The following is an 18,217-nucleotide window of genomic DNA, read 5'->3' on the forward strand; positions in this document are numbered from 1 at the left end:
TTTTTATTTTACCTCCCATTTGGAAAGATATTTTCTCAAGGTATAAAATTCCAAGTTTACATTTTTTTCTGGCTTACATTGTTTTTAAGAGAAGCCAGTCATAATTCTTATTGTTAGTTCTCTGAATTAAATGTGTATATTTTCTCTGATTGCAGTTTGACTGTAGTGCAACTAGGAGTGATTCTTTTTGTATTTGTTCTGTATCAAGCAACAGATTAGGGTATGCCAAAACTCATAATTATTAAGATTTGATGTAACAACATCAGTAGAAATCCAAGGAGAGGAAGAGTCAACTCTCCTTCGGAAAAGTTTGGTTACTGTCCTCACTTCTTGCTATATAGGTTTTTCTTTTTAAGTTTCTCTTTTAGTCCACACATCTAGAGTATCTTCATGATGAATGGTTTCATTCCACGAAGTCTAGGGGATGTTCCCAGCACAAAACGTCCTCTGATAGAGGCACTTTCCGATTATCAGTTATGACACATACCATCAACACAGGACGTGCCCAGCCTGGTGGATCATACCATCACCATGCACCAGGCAGTTTAGCCTTCTTTCTTCCATATAAAAAAATAGTAATGTTGAAAAAACATGGGTGGTTAATTAAGGAAGCTCTTTAGAATCTATAGTTTGCTCGTGTATACGTTATATTGCTTCTAGGGTAAGTTATTTTCTTATTCTTGTCTTTTAAAATTGTTATCCCTTTTCTTTTTACTTATCAAAAAGTGGTGGAAATTGATCATATATTTAATAAAGAACTTTGTTCTTTTCGATGCTGTGTGCTGTCTTTTTAAAATAGTAACAAAGTTTCCTCAAAGATTGCCATTTTGAGAACTCACTTTTTCTTAAACCCATAGAATAAGGAACACACAGTCAAAGTGTCTTTGTGTCGATTGACCTATATTTTGCAAATAAATAACTTTAATACTTAACTTTTTCCTTAATATTTAAGTCTGTCTTATGGATAGTCACAAAATCCTGATAGATTATTTAAAAGTGAGTTTTTATATATGACTTAGATTTGAGATTTTAAATCGTATTGAGTTCTTACAAGAGGTCAGCGGTCACTAGGCTTTTGTGATAGCTCAGGTCCTTAGACCGAGCTTCATTTGCTTGGCTTAGGGTTTCTGGAGATGGTGAGTGCTGAGGTTTGAGGCAGATGGAGCCTCTGAAGCATGCAGCCTAACAGCCCCAGAGGGTTGTATTGCTACTTCATTAATTAGTTCACGGAGCATTCCTTTGGGCTAGTTTAGGAAGATTATCCCTATTTTTACAGATCAAGAAAATGAAGTGTGAAGCATTGAGTTGGCAATTAGTCCTGGAATTTAGAATTTTAGACCTTTAGTCAGTTACCTAGTGTGTAGGTTTTGATCATATTATTTCAAATATATATTTTTTACAGCAACAATTTTAGTTTCATTTAGTGTGTGTTTTTTTAAAATAACAAATAGATTCTTTTTTTAAATTCTCACCTGAAGATTTTTTTTTATTGATTTGAAAGAGCGGGGGAGGGGGGAGAGAGAGAGAAACAGATGTGAGAGAAACATCGATCAGTTGCCTCGTACACACCCCTGCTGGGGAGGGAACCTGCAGCCTAGGTATGTGCCCTGACCAGGAATCGAACCGGCACCCTTTTGGTGCACAGAATGACGCTCCAAACAACTGAGCCGCCTGGCCGGGGCAAATAGATTCATATTTTTTAGTCATGCAGGTTTTATTTTGAATTTTATCCAGCTGCTGTGATGTCCTGCTATGTATCATGTGGAATTTGTGAATTAATGTAAATTACATACTTATATTAATCAGTTTTAGATGAAGCATTAGTGGGGGTTTTTTTGTTTTTGGAATGACCATTTGTGACATGCACACAGTCTAAATAAAATACAAGAGACAGAGTGATATATTGGAAAATACATGTGATTTGTTGACAAAGATCTGCACTAGAGTCCTGGTTTATCCCATTCTAGTGGAGTGAACACAGGTAAGTCACTTTTGCCACCTTTGACTTTGGAAATATTTCCAAGAAACGTGTTAGCCAAATATTTAGTCAGCCTGCCTATCTATCTATCTATCATCTATCTATCTATCTATCTATCTATCTATCTATCTATCTATCTATCTATCTATCATCTATCTATCTATCATCTATCTATCTATCTATCTATCTATCTATCTATCTATCTATCTATCTATCTATCTATCATCTATCTATCTATCTATCTATCTATCTATCTATCTATCTATCTATCTATCTATCATCTATCATCTATCTATCTATCTATCTATCATCTATCATCTATCTATCAATCTATCATCTATCTATCTATCTATCATCTATCTATCATCTATCTATCTATCTATCTATCTATCTATCTATCTATCTATCTATCTATCATCTATCATCTATCTATCTATCTATCTATCTATCTATCTATCTATCTATCTATCTATCTATCTATCTATCTATCTATCATCTATCTATCTATATCTATATATCATTTATCTGTCTGTCTGTTTTACTCAAGGAATGACCTCTTTCTTTGGTTCACCAGGCTAACCTACTTCTCATTCATATAAACTGGGCTTTCTAAGATAATGTTGGCCCACTACAGGCTCAAGGCAGAAGTCAGCTATAAGCATTTCCTGCTTTTGGTTGGTGGTGAGTCCCTCACCAACTGACAAAACCAAATAAGAGTATTAGCTCTGCTGGGTCCAGAGTTTGAGTTTTGCATCGATATAGTTTCACGGTCACAGACTGCACAACTAACACTGGTCAACCTGCTCACCAATGGGAACCGTTCAAGTGCAGCACGGTCTGAGTGGGAGTACCTCGTGGTCCAGCCCTACGTGCCTATCCCTCTGTAACTAGGTGTGTCGACACTTAACATTATTCTCACATTTCAAATACTATTTATTTTCAAAAGGCAAGGGAAAATATGTGGGTTACTAAGAAAATTTATAAATTTAAAACACATTTCCTAGTTTATTGTGTTTTTCATTACCTAAAGCCATGATATCTCTAGCTTAGCACCAAGTGACCAATTCTTCATCCCTGATAAGGGCTCTGGAAAAGCTCCCTTATATGTAGTAGATTTAACTTAATTTTTTATTATTTAAGTTATTATTTAAAATGCCAAGTAGAAAAATGCATTTTAATGAAAAAATGGTATTACATTCCAAAAAGTTTCAGTTCTTTGATACAGTGGTCTTGCATTTATTTTTTCAATCCAGATGTATTACTTGGAATGTTTCTTAAGATTCTTTTATTAGTGTATCTGAAAACAGATTAATTCAGTTTTTTTACTCACAGAATTATATATTTAAAATTAATCTTCAATTCAGTTGTTTAATCATGAGCATTTGGGAAATATCTTTGTTATGCTGAATGAGGGAAACAACTTGTTCAAGCAGATGGTTTGCTTTCATTCAAGCAACAACTTATAGACTCAGAATAAAGTTATATAATTATTTTTAAAATCATGTGTATTTATGAAATTCTGTATATTATAAATATGTACGCCCTAAAGAAAAGTAGCATATTTTAGCCAACTCAACAAAAGTTTTAAAGTTATTTGTTTATATAACTTCCTCATCGTTGTCTTGAATTCAGCAATCCAGCCAGGTATTAAATAGTCAAGGTTGGTAGGCCAGAGTTTTGAAAAATTAACAACTGGGTGTGAAGTGTGTGCTCAGTACATTAACTAGTTAATATTGAGAGTAACTAAAAAGTAACAATAGGGACAAGAAAATAAAAACTAACTAAATAAAATGTACTATCTGTCAGAGGATGGTGTTATGGAAAAAATAATAAGGCAGGAAAAGGCAACAGAGAACCAGACATGTGGCAGCAGCTTTAAGTCAAGAGATCAGGGGGGCAGCATAGCTATATTTAAAAAGTGTGGAGGATCCCAAGAGGAAGACGCTGTTAACACAGGCAACGAGGAAAGACTGTCCTTCACACAGGTGAAGACTTATTTGCAGTTAAACAAGCTGAGCCTTACAAGAAAGCAATCTGATTGATGGGAAAGGCACTTATAGTCACCTAAAAGCACTGCAAACCACACCTGGCCTCATAACAGCATTCCTTGTAAATGGATTTATTTTCTTATGCTATAGTATGAACTAAATAAATCAAGGGACTCTTGAGATCCATCAGGAGTAAGCCTGCAAGAAATTCCATTAAACAGATATTGCTTATCATTTATTCAGCAGGTTCTCAATTTTAATAGTTCATTCTACAGATACACTTACATATTTGTGCAAATAAGTATGTACAAGGAAACACATCATGGCATTATTTTCAGTAACAAAAGTTTGGAAGCAAAGTTTGAAATATTTGGAGATCATCATTAAGGGACAGGTTAAATAAAGGAGGGCATGCTCACAGAGTGGGATGTACACAGCTCTTACAAAGAATGAAGCAACCCTTCCCCCAAGTACCAGTGTGGAACAGTCTCCATGATAAACTGTTACATGAAAGAAGAAAGGTGCAGAAGTCGGGGTATAGCAGAATATCACTTGTGTTTAAAAATTATATGTACAAGAGATAATATGCTTATGTATGTAGAGACTATGAAGGAATATTGCTAACTCTGGTTGCATCTTGGTGGTTGGGAAGCAGGAGTAGGAAGGACACTTGCTTTGCACCATCTGCCCCACTTTACCATTTGAATTTCTTTTAGGCGCCTGCATTAGCTGCCAAACATCTTTTTTAAAAATGTCAACACCACTGTAAATGTTAGTTTAGGTCCAAGAATCTCTGGGTTTAAAATGTAAAATTATTATGATTGATTTAAATAGATTTTATTCAGTATTGGAGTATCTTTTTTCTTCCCTGTTGTACATTGAATCCTCAGACCTTACCATGTTATGGCTGAACGTTTGTGTTGTTTTACTCTCACCATTTCCCCACCCTCCCCACCCCTTGACAGCCTCTTTTCTACTCTCCGTTTCTATGAGTTTGACTTCCTTCTTTTAAGATTCTGCATATAAGAGGTATCATGCAGTGTTTGTCTTTCTTTGTCCTGCTTATTTCATATAGCGTGATGCCCTCAAGGTCCACCATGTTGTCACAAGTGGCAGGGTTTCCTTCTTCCCCCTGGCTGAATAATATTCCTGTGTGTGTGTGTGTGTGTGTGTGTGTGTGAGAGAGAGAGAGAGAGAGAGAGAGAGAGAGAGAGAGAGAGAGAGAGATCACATTTTAATCCATTTTTCATCAACAGACAGATTGTTTGTGTCTTGGCTATTGTAAATAATGCTGCAGTGGACAGGGAGGTGCACATATCTCTTCAAATATCCTGTTTTCATTTCCTTTGATTAAATACCCAGAAGTGGGATTCCTGGGTCATTTGGTAATTCTATTTTTAACTTTTTAAGGAACCTCCATAGTGGCTGAACCAGTTTACATTTCTACCAACAGTGCACAAGGGTTTACTTGTCTCCCCATCTTTACCAACACTTGTTATCTCTTGTTAAGGGGCTTACTCCCGGTTTTCTTTTAGGAGTTACGGTTTTAGGTCTTTTTTAAGTCTTTCATCTGTTTTGAGTTGATTTTTGTGTATGGTGTAAGATAGGGGTCCAGTTTCATTCTTTAGCATATGGCTGTTTAGTTTGCATGGAAAGACTGTCCTTTTCCCATTGTACATATATTCTTAGCTCTCTTGTTGTAAATTAATTGACCATATATATATATATATATATATATATATATATATATATATATAGGTTTATTTTTGGACTCTCTTTTATTTCATTGATCCATGTGCCTTAGATCAGAGTATCTTTTAATTAAATTTCAACAAACATTTATTATATAACTAGCAAGTATTGAAAGGATTTTTTTTAGTCACCAGGGAGAGGCAGAAAAATTCACACTCTTTGTTCCTCTCAAAATGGATGGCATATTTTGGAAAAGGAGAGAGTCCTATAAATTATTTAGGGTTAATATTTGATCTCTAAAATAACTACTAAAGTGTATAACCAATAGTTAGAGATTCATAGATATGGGTTCACTAACTACTCAGTCCCTTATTATGTTATTTTAGACAAATTAATCAAGCTCTAGTTTCTTCATTTGTAAAATGGATCAATAGTAATATTTTTTCAGGGCATGCCTTTGATGATTAAATGATACATAATTCCTGTAAATTATTTAGTACAGTGCTTTCCTTTAAATATAGTACAATAAATGTTAGCTATTTTTATTAATCAGTTCCCTTTGTTTATAAGTTTCAAGTCAGGAATAAAAACGCCCCAAAAACAAAAGCGCTGTCATCTACACTCTAGGAGCAGTAACAATTTGAGACGGAAAGCTAACGGAGAATGAATGGAGGAAGACCAGTGATAACTGAGCTGGGCCCAGCGAGTGCAGAAATGAGGCCCCGCATGGCAGGCAGAGGGGCCGGTGAACGAAGGCGGGCAGGTGGAGGCGGGTGGGGCTGGCAGCGGAGGGGAGCAGGCCCGTGCCACTCAGTACCCGCTAGGGGGCTGCCTGGAAGCAGTGTTGGGAGGCGAGGAGACTGAGTAGGAGTGGCTGGTCTTGGGGGTTCTTTTAGGTGCTGCTTAAGAGTTGGGTGTGTTCATTCAGTGGCAGAGATGGAAATTGGGTGACAGAAGACAGAAGAGAGGGTGGGGCAGGAGGAGGAAGGACTGCGAAGGGCGAGAGGACAGAGGGCTGGGATAGTGCTTGACGGGGCCAAAGGGCCGAGGGAGAAGCTGACGCCAGAGCGGGGTGGAGGGGCCTAGCTAATTAACGGGGCAAACAGAGGCAGCAGAGGGCGGTATCCAGATGGCAGGTAGCCTGGTGGGGGATGGAGGCCCTTCCGAGACAGGCAGGAAGCTGAGAAGCGGTGCAGGTGGAGCTGAGGCGGGAGGGGCAGGCCTCGGAGGCTCAGAGGCTGCGGCCTGTCAGCCTCTTCTCTTGGGTTAGGAAGGAGATGATCGGTGAGAGGGAGTGTCTGGAGTGGGGTTCCAGGGTTTAAGGGGAGAGGCGGGGGCTTGGATCACCCACTGTGGGAAGCGTAAGGAGCGCTTGACTCAGGAGGTGGAGGAAGTCTGGCTGATGCAAAAGCTTTGTCACAGGCGAGGGCACCAGGGGCATGTGGTGCCATGTGGTTCCCGCTGACAGCAGCCTGGACTCTAGAGGCAAAGAAGATGGACAGATGACCAGCCCCCCCCCAGATGCAAGGAGTTCAGGAATTGAGGGCACTGGTTCATGGGCAGCTGATGGGTAGGGGAAGAGGCAAATCTGAGAAAAAGTGACGGAGTTCGTCTTAAGAGACTAGGATGGGATGACAAACACATGGGGTCTCGATTCAGGGAGCAGGCGAAGCGAAGGTGGGTGAGGAGAGGGGACAAGACAGGATGTGTGGGCTGGAGGGGGGACTCCAGAGTCCAGTATTTTATAGGATTATTTTACTGTTGTTTTACAGAAAGCACTGCTTTAAAAAGTGGCCTTGAAATTCTCCTAACAGCCCAACGGTTTCTGTGTTGGCCTAGAATAGATCGTGAGCAGACATCTTTCTCGAGAGCTTTGTCAAGGCCGCATAACACTGATGGAGCACCAGCCAGCGTGCTCATAGACGTGGGGAAAAGCAAGATTTTAACACAGGCACAGCAGGCCTCTGCCAGATCCCTGGGAACCTGCAGTTGTTCCTCAGCAGAGAAAAACAAAACAACTCCCATACGCTCAGTGATTTGTGCTTCTTGCTTTTAAAGGTAAAACCAGTAATCCACAGCAAGATCAACGTGTCCGCTCGATTCAGAAAGCCTCTTCAGGAACCCTGTACTATCTTGTAAGTGGGTGACCTTTACAGTTCAAGTTGAAATCTGCTGGTGGTTCCTTTTGGTTTGGGGTTTGCCCTGTGATTTTAATGGCATTGCTCTTTCAAACGGTGTGGCTCACCGGCTTTGCTCTTTGTCTAGCTTGATTGCAAATGGAGACCTCATCAGCCCAGCCTCTCGCCTCCTAATCCCCAGAAAAGCCTTGAATCAGTGGGATCATGTGCTGCAGATGGTCACGGAAAAGATAACTCTGCGGAGTGGGGCTGTTCACAGGTACGTCAAGGTAATCCTGGGAGTGGATGGTTTTCAGAGCTGCTGGAAATACTCCCAGGAGGCTCTCAAGTCGCTGCTGGAAATACTCCCAGGAGGCTCTCAAGTCGCTCGTCCTCAATTTGAATTTTGGCTCACTAATTAGGCTCTGTATGCCTCAATTTCTTTTTCTGTAAAATGGGTGTATAGTAGTACTTACCTTATAGGATTGTTTTAAGGAGTAAGATAATCCACGTAAGGAGCTTAAAACAGTTCTTGGCACGTAGTAGCCCATCAACAGATATTAACTATTTTTATTCTTTTGGTTTAGAGCAAACAGGCAATATTCTTTTTGTTAACTTATCTTGAGTGAGCTAGCTTCTTGGCTCTTAATTAACTGTCCTTTTATTCATGAGATATTACGATTCTTTGATGGTCCAGTCTATTTGCCTAGCATACAACATCAGACACTAGGAGCCGTTAGTGGGTTTAAGGAAGAGGCAGGTTTAGTGGGTTTAAGGAAGAGGCAGGTTAGAGAGGGCAATTAAGTGTGATTGCCTAGACTTGAGAAAGCAGAAGCTTTTTTCTCAAGCTCTGAAATTTAAGTGAAGACTAAAATCATGGATTTTAAATTGTGAAGCCTATGAAATTATTCCTTGATAAAGGCTCACTTATTTTTTTTATAGGTGGGAGGGTTACAAATAATATATACAAGTACAGAACATATTAAGAATATATATAATATGTGATACACAAATGCTTGAAATCTAATTAAGAGTTTTCTGGTAGTTCTTGAATCCTGTCTTTCTCCCACTCTGTCTAACATATGCCACTGGTAGAATACACTCTTGCTTTCAAGATCTGTTTTTATGCCTGTGTTTATTTCTATATGTCTTCCTATAGACACATATGATAAAATAAGTTCTCAAATGATTGTATATTATGTCTTTCAGTTTAATGTGTATACTTATTCACACATATTAATATATATATATAGTTTCAAAGCCATTTGAATTTTAAATATAATTAGGTATATATAAATATATATTTAATATATAAATGTAATTGAAAGTAATACTTCACATGTAGTAAAAAATATTTCAAACAGGACAAAAGGTATAAATAAAAACTATTACTTTCCCTTCAGGCTCCCAAGTCCCTCTTTCCATCACTTTTCTACATTATTCCAGAAATGTTCTATGCATACAGAAGCCCATGAATCTTTTATTTTTTAAAAACACAAATGGGAACACACACACAAATGAATAAATATATAAACATACCTTATTATTATTTTTTAATATGTTTTTATTGATTTCAGAGAGAGGAAGGGGGAGAGAGAGAGAGAAAAAACACACACACATCAATGATGAGAGAGAGTCATTGATTGGCAGCCTCCTGCACACTCCCTACTGGGAATCCAGCCTGTAACCCGGGCAAATGCCCTGACCAAGAATCAAACTGTGACCTCCTGGTTCATTGGCTGATGCTCAACCACTGAGCCACGCTAGCTGGGCAAACATACCTTATTTTTTTTACTGTAACAACATATCTTGGAGATCTTTGTTAGCGCAATTAGCTCTTTCTTATTATTTTTAATGACTACAAAGATTCCATTTTATGAGTGTGCCCTAATCTATCTTAATAGTCTATTCTTGATGGAAACTTAGATCATTTCCAGTCTTTCACTATTACATGTTTATGCCTTTGCATCTAAGTAGAGTTTATCAGCAAAGTAAAGTCTAGAAGTGGAATTATAGTGGTAAATGCATTTTAAATTTTGATAGAGACTGCCAACTGTCTTCCAAAGAGTTTGTACTTACTTGCACTCTCACTGAAAGTGTTTGAGGGCCTGTTGTGTGAAATTAATTTCTCATCTGTGTTGTGAAATTAATACTTTGTTGATTTTTATTTATTTAATATACAATGATGACATCTGTTGAGCATTTCTTTTGTGCAGTGCATTATTCCAAGTGCTTTACATTATTAACTTAATTTAGCAATTCTATGAGGTAAGTAGTGTTATTATTCTCTTTCAATGAAACATGAGACACGGGGGGAGGGGAGGAGTTACTTGCCCAAGATTATGTAGATAGTGGCTAGCAGGCCTGGATTCAACCAAATTACTGGGCAGTGTGGCTCCAGATCCTGTGCTCTTAATTACTAAGCAATTCTCTAACTGCCACATATTTATCTTACTGATTTGTAGGCACTCTTTACATATTAGGGAAATTGGCCCTTTCTCATTTGAGTTTTGAATATATTTCCAGTTTGTATTTTTGATACTCCTTATGTTTCATTTTGTATGCAGGCATGTTGAATTTTGATGCAGTTGAATTTTCAATCTTTTCTTAATGATCATTAAGTTTTATGACTAGTTTAGGTCTTTCTCACTCTAATATCATAGAAATATTTTTCTATGTTTTCATCTTGTACTTTTAAATTTCATGTGAAAACTTTGATCCTTCTGGATTTTATTTTGGGATCAGGAGTGAAGGCAGATCTCAATTGTTATATATGGATTTTTATTACATATAGTTGTGTGTGTTTTGACATATACGTAAATATAAACTCACTAGATAAAAAATATAAAGTACAAAAAGATATATACGCACAATTACATGCCCAAGATACACCTATTGGTACATATATTGATGTGAACAAATTTATACATGGAAATAAAATTTATGCAAGTACAAATATAGAAAAGAAAGTATAGTGATATATCCCCTAAACACTTGAATACTTAGAGAAAGTTCATTCTTTTCTTTTTTTTATTCTCACCCGAGGATGTTTTTTCCATTGCTTTTCAGAGAGTGGAAGGGAGAGAGAGAGAAAAATATCGATGTGAGAGAGACATTGGTTGGCTTCCTCCCGCATGCACCCTGACCAGGGCTGGGGATCAAGCCTGCAACCGAGGTGCATGCCCTTAACCGCAGTCAAACCTGAGACTCTTCAGTCCGAGGGCCAGCACTAGCACTCTGTCCACTGAGCCAAACCAGCTAGGGCGAGAAAGTTTATTCTTAATACATCAGATATGGGTGAGATTTGGTTACCGTTCACTTGGGACGTGCCTATTTTTCTTTAATGAAACATTAAAATATCTTAGGGTTGGATCCTACCCTGCACATCAGTATATTCATATATTAATAACATCCCATAAAAATTGGTTCAACTTCCTACTTATGTTTCTTGTGGTTTGTAGCAAAGAAAGAAAGCAAGTGAACAAGAGTCATGTAAAGAAGTGCTAAGATCATGGGCTAGGATTTACTCAGTACCCTTTTCCCACCTTCAGAGGAAACCAATCAAATCTTGGCTGTTTCCAGATCAACAGCTATGCTGCTTTTTCATTTCTAGCTATAAAAGTTAATTACTGATTCAGATCTTCCTCTTTTGAAGGAAAATGGAAGGAGAATGTCTGGGTCTAAGCCAGTGCTTCTCAACCAGGGGCAGTTTTGCCCCTCGAGGACATTCGGCAGTGTCTAGAGACATTTCTAGTAGTCCTGACTGGGGATGGGGCAGTGACTACTCCCATCTAGTGGGTAGAAGCCAGGGGTGCTGTTACCCTACAGTTCGCAGGACAGCCTCCCCATCTCTCCAACAGAGAATAGTTCGGTCCAAAATGTCAGCAATGTTCTGAACCCCTGGTCTAGGTCAAGGCGACAAAACCAGAACTCTGAGTGAAGTGCTTGACATTTAGACTTGTAGGGAGACGAAGGAGTACAATGTTATAAAAGCAGAGGCTTTGGCATCTTATACTAACTCAACACAACCACATTCTAGGGATTTTGGTTGCTATTTCCTTTGTACTTTGTGGCTCCATAGGATATGGCCATTTACATAATCAGTAAACAAGCAGACAGGTCAATGGACTTTTTATTTCCTCTGCAAATGTCACTAACTTTTATTATGTAATAAAAGAAGTCTGAGAATTTTTGAATGGTTATCTTGAAATCTTTCCAGTTGCTTTTGTTTACAACCTTCAAATATATGCATTGTCTTTCTGTGTAGTTTTCTGATAGTCTGTTTTTCTCCCCCTGTTCTTTAAAGAAATTCTCTGGACACTGTAAATGGTCTAGAAAATTATCACTGTTCTTTTAATAAATAACATATTAATTGTAGTTTGCAGCAGCAGTTTTACAGTAAAGGGAGGTTCTTGTGAAATCCATTCTGGGAAGATGAGGGGAGGCAGGGAAATAAGAGGAAAGAAAGAAGCAGGAATGTTATGCTGTTCTGCATCATTAATACTGGCAATGGGTTCTTTCACCTCCTGCCCTCTCACCTCTTGTGTTCTGACCCAGTTTCGCGTGTCTGGATGTAATCTTTTGACTGACGGCTGCTCGTATACATAATGCTTTAGGAGGCATATCAGTCTGACAAGTAAATTAAGAAGATAAATTTTAAAAGTAATTACAAGGTATAAATAGAACAATCAAACTTCAACAGAAGCTGAGCTTTATTTAAGGCACTGCATTCTGTACAAGTTAAATCTTTCCCGCTAAAATCTTAATGTGGCAGCCACAGGGGATATCATGTCAGATTGTCAGGTTCACTGGGATGCAAAACTGTACGGCTAGATAGCTACTGTGCCTGCCTTATAACGTTGGCATTTGGCTGAATCTAATGACTTTGAGGCGTTTGCAATTCAATAATTGGGGTAGTAACAGATGAACCAAATTAAGAACAGAATGTTTTTATTTACTTTGTAATTTTAAGCAGTTCTTTCAATGCTTGTTAAAATTTTAATTGTTGGCATTCATATTTTGGCAGACTTTATACTTTAGAAGGAAAACTGGTTGAAAGCGGGACAGAGTTGGAAAATGGGCAGTTCTATGTGGCTGTTGGCAGAGATAAGTTTAAGAAATTGCCTTACAGTGAATTACTTTTTGACAAGTCAGCAATGAGAAGGACTTACGGGTAAGCTTTCATCTTCGTTCACTCCTCATATTTTGGTTGTCACTTGAAATAGCGCTGAGTCTTTTGCTGACCACTATATCTTTGATATAATCTTGTTTATCAGTTAGGCCGGAAAGCATGATATACATTGATCTTTGTTGTGTGTTTTTTTGCCATGATTGGAGACTTAGAGCTATTGCACAGTAATTTTGGGAACTCTATGAAAAACTATATAGTATATTTTTTACTATATACTTTTAAAAAATTATTCACTAATGATTTTATACTAAATATAAAAAACTGTAAAATATAAAAACTATAATTCCACTTGAACAAAGTAAGTAGGTTGACTGCCTTTATAATTAATACATGCAACACTTTATAATTACAGTTTTAATTACACATGGTGTACTGTGAACCTTTTTTCTCTATGACATGTCATATATTGGTGAATGATGCCTCATTTCAGCCGAGCTGCTGAACCACAGAGGCAGGCACTAAGGGCCCTGGCCCTTGGCACATGCGGGGACCCTCCCCTCGGCTTGCTCACAGGCTCGGGGAATCAATTTCTGCTGCTTTTTACAGATATTCCATGACCACTCTGCTATTGGAAACGAAATTTTTTGTGCTAGTTCCCTGCTAGGGCGGGTGATATCTTGTAGAGAGAGAGCAGAATGTCGCCAGTATGTTGCCCGTTAATTCGCAGTTTGTGAAGCCTGATGGGGAGGCTAGCTGAGGGTTTCTAGGTAAGTATTAGATGAAATGAAATTTAAGGGGTGCTATGTGAAGGCTTTCCAGCGCTTCGGAATTATTCACCAGCAGGCTTATTGCTGACCATCCTTACCCATCCATGAAATCAGATCCTTCCACAGCCTGCCAGGCTACCCTGGATTCGTCTGCTGTTAGCTTCAGTGTGTAATTTATGGCAGGGAGAAAAGTCTAACTCACAATGGCCTTTCTCAGGCAAATTAGTAAGATTTATATGTTTCTGTGTATCCTATTATTTACAGAGCCCTATCAGAGTATACAGCATAGACATTTAAAAAAGTGAGAAATTTATTGTTTAAACTCAGTTTGACCAAACCATTACTCATCTTGAGAAATGATTTCTTGAAATTCCATTTAGAAAATTTGGGGAATTAAATAAAAATGCTATGAAAATATATAAGGTGGTACTAAAAGTTTATTATAAGTATCAATTACAGTAGTATGCAGGAGAATATTAAACATCTTTGGAATGGAATTTGGAAATTTTATGATGGCCTTTGAGAAACTAGGAAAGTATGTAGGACTTTTGTGAAACACTGATGTCAGTAAGCAGTTGGCTTTCGGGTTGGGATGACAAAATGGGATGACGATTGTCTTGCATTATATATTATTTGTAAATAACGCTCATATTTCTAATTGCAATTTTTCTCCACAGTCAGAAAGCTTCTTCACTGCCTCCTATTGTGGGATCCAGAAAGTGTAAAGGGAGTGTAAGTATCAGATGGTTTACTCATTAATGCTCTACATGTCTATACAACACAGAGAGACTGTCCTTTGGGTTTCAATTAAATTTGAAGAAATAAAACTTAGCTGGTATATAAGCGGTTATATGAAACAACAACTAGAACATTAAAGTTACAATTAAGGCCTTAAAAGAGAGTTAACAATTTTAAAACATAGATTTCAAAATAAGTATCGTTTTCCTTGTTGTATAGACCTGATACAAGTTATATCACAGTTGAAATCTAGGCAGTATTACATAAAACTAGAAGAAATGCTGGGGTAGGCCACCTTAGCGGTCCACCCAGTCCTATTTCTTATCTCCGACAAAGACTGAAAAGGAAGTTTTTGTAAGAACGTGGTGAGCCTCAAATACAGTTCTTTAAAAGGCTGAGAATCATTCCAAATATTTATTCTCTATTAGAATCTTTTCCATTCATCATTCATTCATTCATTTGTTAATTCAGCAAATGTTTATTAAATACCAATTGTGTGGGAACTGTGACAAACATTTAGTAGGTAATTTCTTAACTTTGTATTTTTCATCTGTGCCCCTCATGGAGATGAGTTTCATATCATGCCGCAGTATTGCTTTGACAGATTTTTTTTTCTAGCCGAGGCTTCTCTTTCTACCCTTTTGATTGAATTTCCAGACCAGCAGTGATCAGGATTGATTTCACATTTCCCCTCTCTGAATTAACTGAGCAAAGTTCTTATAATGGTGTTCTGTGAAATAAGTGACTGTTTGGCAATGGTACTGCCTCCTAGTGATGATTTAGATAACTCTTCCATCCTGTTGGTTGTATCATGTGCAATTCTTGAAAAAAAAAAATAATAATAATTTTGCATGAAGAAGTCATGCTGAACTCAGCAGGACAAACAGCAGACGTTTATAACCCATTCATTCACTGAGAATCATACAACTTACGACAAAGTACTTGCCCTCAAGAAGCTCACAATCTCATAGAAACAGAGAAGATAGCTTGGAAAGGTAACTAACACGCTAAACATCAGATTTGTGGTGAGATCGGTAAAAACATGAGGCAAAAGGAATCAATGTGCATTGGTCAGCGTACAAGGAGAAAGGGGAATTTGAGCTGTGCCTTTAAGATTCAGGCAAAGTCGGTGAGGGGAGAGGGGTGTCAGACAGAAGGGGCGGTGTAAGGAAGGGAGGTGAGCGTGGGAGAAGAAATGATGCTGGCTGGTATTTGGTGGACACTGGATGGCTCTGCAGTATGACCGTGTCTTTACAGATGTGGTTCACTAATCCTCCCCCCACCAGGCAGGTACTATTATTACTGCATTTAAAAATGAGAAAAGGAAGCAAACTGGAGGAGTACCTTGTCCGAAAGGCTTCCGTTGAGCAAATGGCAGGGGAGGGATCGCATCCAAATGGTCTGCCTGGAGGAGGCTCGTGCTTCTGACCCCAGGGGACAATGAGTGGCGCAGGCTGACTGCAACAGATGGCCCGTCGTGGTGTGGAGGCTGATGTGCCCAGGATGGTAGGTGGTGGCGGTGTTCGATGACTTTGAATGTCAGAATGGCGAGGCTAGTCTGTATCTTTGAGTAGAGGGCGGCTCCTGAGGCTCCCGAGAGGTGAGAGTGTTAATCCAAATCCATTCCAGGAACGTCAGATCTTTTATGTGGAGAAAGAATTAACATGGCGAGGGGCCATACATGAGAAGTCACTTACGTGGCAATTACAAGCAATAGCCTTGGTATAAAGTGGTAAGAGTCTAGACTGGGAAGCGGTAGAGGTAGCAGGAGGTGATTGCTGCTCATGAAGAAATGGAAGACTTGCTTGGTGATTGGATACATGGGGTTATTGGAGAGGTTGGAGCCAAAGATAACTGCAAGCCTTTGAGCTTGGATGCCGGAGAAGATGGTAGCACCATGGCCAGGATGAAGGCAGTCAGAGGAAAGAAGAACCTGCTTAATTTCAGACATATCAGTTGGAAGTGTCTTCATGAAGTCTAGTAGAAAGTGTTCAGCAAGCAATTGTTAATGGTGGAGCCTGAGGTCTGATGTGGACATCAGAGGTAGATTTGCAAGTTCTTCCACATAACAGCCATAGTTGAAGAGCAGATACCTGTCACTGTCATGTTCCTTCCTAGCACCCAGCCCAGCCCAGCAAGGAGCAGGCCTCATCCTGTGCTGAGTGAGAGTCTGGGTGAGTGGAACCTAGACAGAGAGTGTAGCGAGAACCACAGAGGACCCAGGTATAGAGAGAGAGAAGACAGAAAATATTCCGGTAGCTGAGAAGTATGTTAGCCACTTTAAGGCTAAGTAAACCCATGAATTTAGGGTTTGGAAAATATGTCCTCTTGCTGTTCTTGAATAAGTGACCCTAGGACACGGGGCAAGTTGGTGTCAGAACCAAGACCATAACTCAACTCTATGCATTCACAATGAACTTTGGAATTATGTGCTTACTATTCTGTAATTTGGAATGTATAACTTTTTTTAATTAAAAATTTGTAATGTGCTTCCTGCTTTAAAACCATGTGCAGAAGGCACTCGCGTGCAACTTAGACCCTGTGCTGTGAATGCCGGGTCATCTAATAATGATTGATTGAGGTTTCCATATATCTGGCATGGAACCACGCCCCAGGGAGACAGTGATAAGCAAAGAGATGTGGTGCCTTCTCTCAGTTCATGGTCTACTTGGGGAGACAAAGGTTAAACAAACGAACCACAAATCTATATGTAATCACAGAGCGTGGCGGAAATGAAAAGTACAAGCAGAATGAGAGGCCATCAGAGAACTGCCTCAGATAGGGTGTCAGGAAAGGCCTCTTTGAGTAAGTGACCTGTCATCACAGACTGTTCCCATCTTGTAGAAGGCAAAGATTCAGAATCACATTTCCATGCTCGTAGGAAAATAAAATGATCGCAGAGTTTGTTCCCCTTTCCACCATGCGGGTTGTATATTTGTCCAACCATTCATCTGCTCATTCAGTCATCCACTCAGCATTTATTAACTGAGCATGTGCTACTCGAAGCACCCGGCATGTAGTGGTGAACAGACAGAGAGAGAGAGAAACATCAGTGTGAGAGAAACATCAGGCAGCTGCCTCCCATAGGGCTGAACTCCTCAACCTGGGTAGATGCCCGACTGGGAAAGGAGCTCCACCTTCTGGTGTGCAGGGCGGCGCTTCAGCCAACTGTACCACCACCTCTTCAGGGCTACTGTGAATATTTTTAAGTTGTGATTCTAACCTTGAAAACAAAAGGAAGATATAAGTGAATTGTCTTAAGTTTTATACGTTGGAAAAATAAGCTCATTAGCAAAAGGCTGTTCCCTAGCTGGGAGGTCACTCCGTGTAGGATCAGAGCACCCTCTAGTGGCAGAGGTGCAACATTAGAGAAGTATTTGGAAGTTAAAGCCAAAGACTGAAACTGTCTTTTGTGATCAGTATATCTTGTGAGCAATAATTTACAGATTCTAATACTGTATCGGTTAAGGTTTTGGTTAAAAGAAAAACCCACGTGATTATCCACGTATCACAGTGTCCCTGTGAAACAAGAAAAAAATCCGCCTGCTCCTAAAACTCCAGTTACCTGGCAGAGAAACTGAGTCCAGTGTGGGTGAAAGGGCTTCTCACGCTTGCTCTCACCAGATACTCAGATGAGAGCAACACCAGACTGAGGCCCTTCCAGTTCCTGCTCTTCAGGCCCCCCTCCCAGGGGCATCCCTGAGATACACGGGGTGGAGGCTGCTCTGATAGGCAAAATCCTCACAGAGTTATTTTAAACTTGGACTTAAACTTTAGGACATGTTTTTATGGGGGCTGGAAATAGG

General features: G+C 39.2%; 1 protein-coding gene across 3 annotated transcripts in view; it reads left to right on the forward strand.

Annotated features, from left to right (window-relative positions):
- The window catches only part of DCDC2 (doublecortin domain containing 2), a 131,636-nt gene that overhangs the window by 37,296 nt on the left and 76,123 nt on the right, over positions 1 to 18,217 (forward strand). For all 3 annotated transcript variants that reach the window (XM_087820021.1, XM_087820022.1, XM_016209834.2), the window contains exons 3-6: positions 7,717 to 7,793; positions 7,924 to 8,055; positions 12,802 to 12,948; positions 14,351 to 14,405. In XM_087820021.1, the coding sequence (XP_087676147.1) occupies positions 7,717 to 7,793; positions 7,924 to 8,055; positions 12,802 to 12,948; positions 14,351 to 14,405 (411 nt within the window). The remainder of the gene's footprint in view (positions 1 to 7,716; positions 7,794 to 7,923; positions 8,056 to 12,801; positions 12,949 to 14,350; positions 14,406 to 18,217) is intronic.

The sequence above is a fragment of the Miniopterus natalensis genome, chromosome 9 (assembly GCF_054644295.1).
Source record: "Miniopterus natalensis isolate mMinNat1 chromosome 9, mMinNat1.hap1, whole genome shotgun sequence".
In the NCBI taxonomy this organism is placed as follows: Eukaryota; Metazoa; Chordata; class Mammalia; order Chiroptera; family Miniopteridae; genus Miniopterus; species Miniopterus natalensis.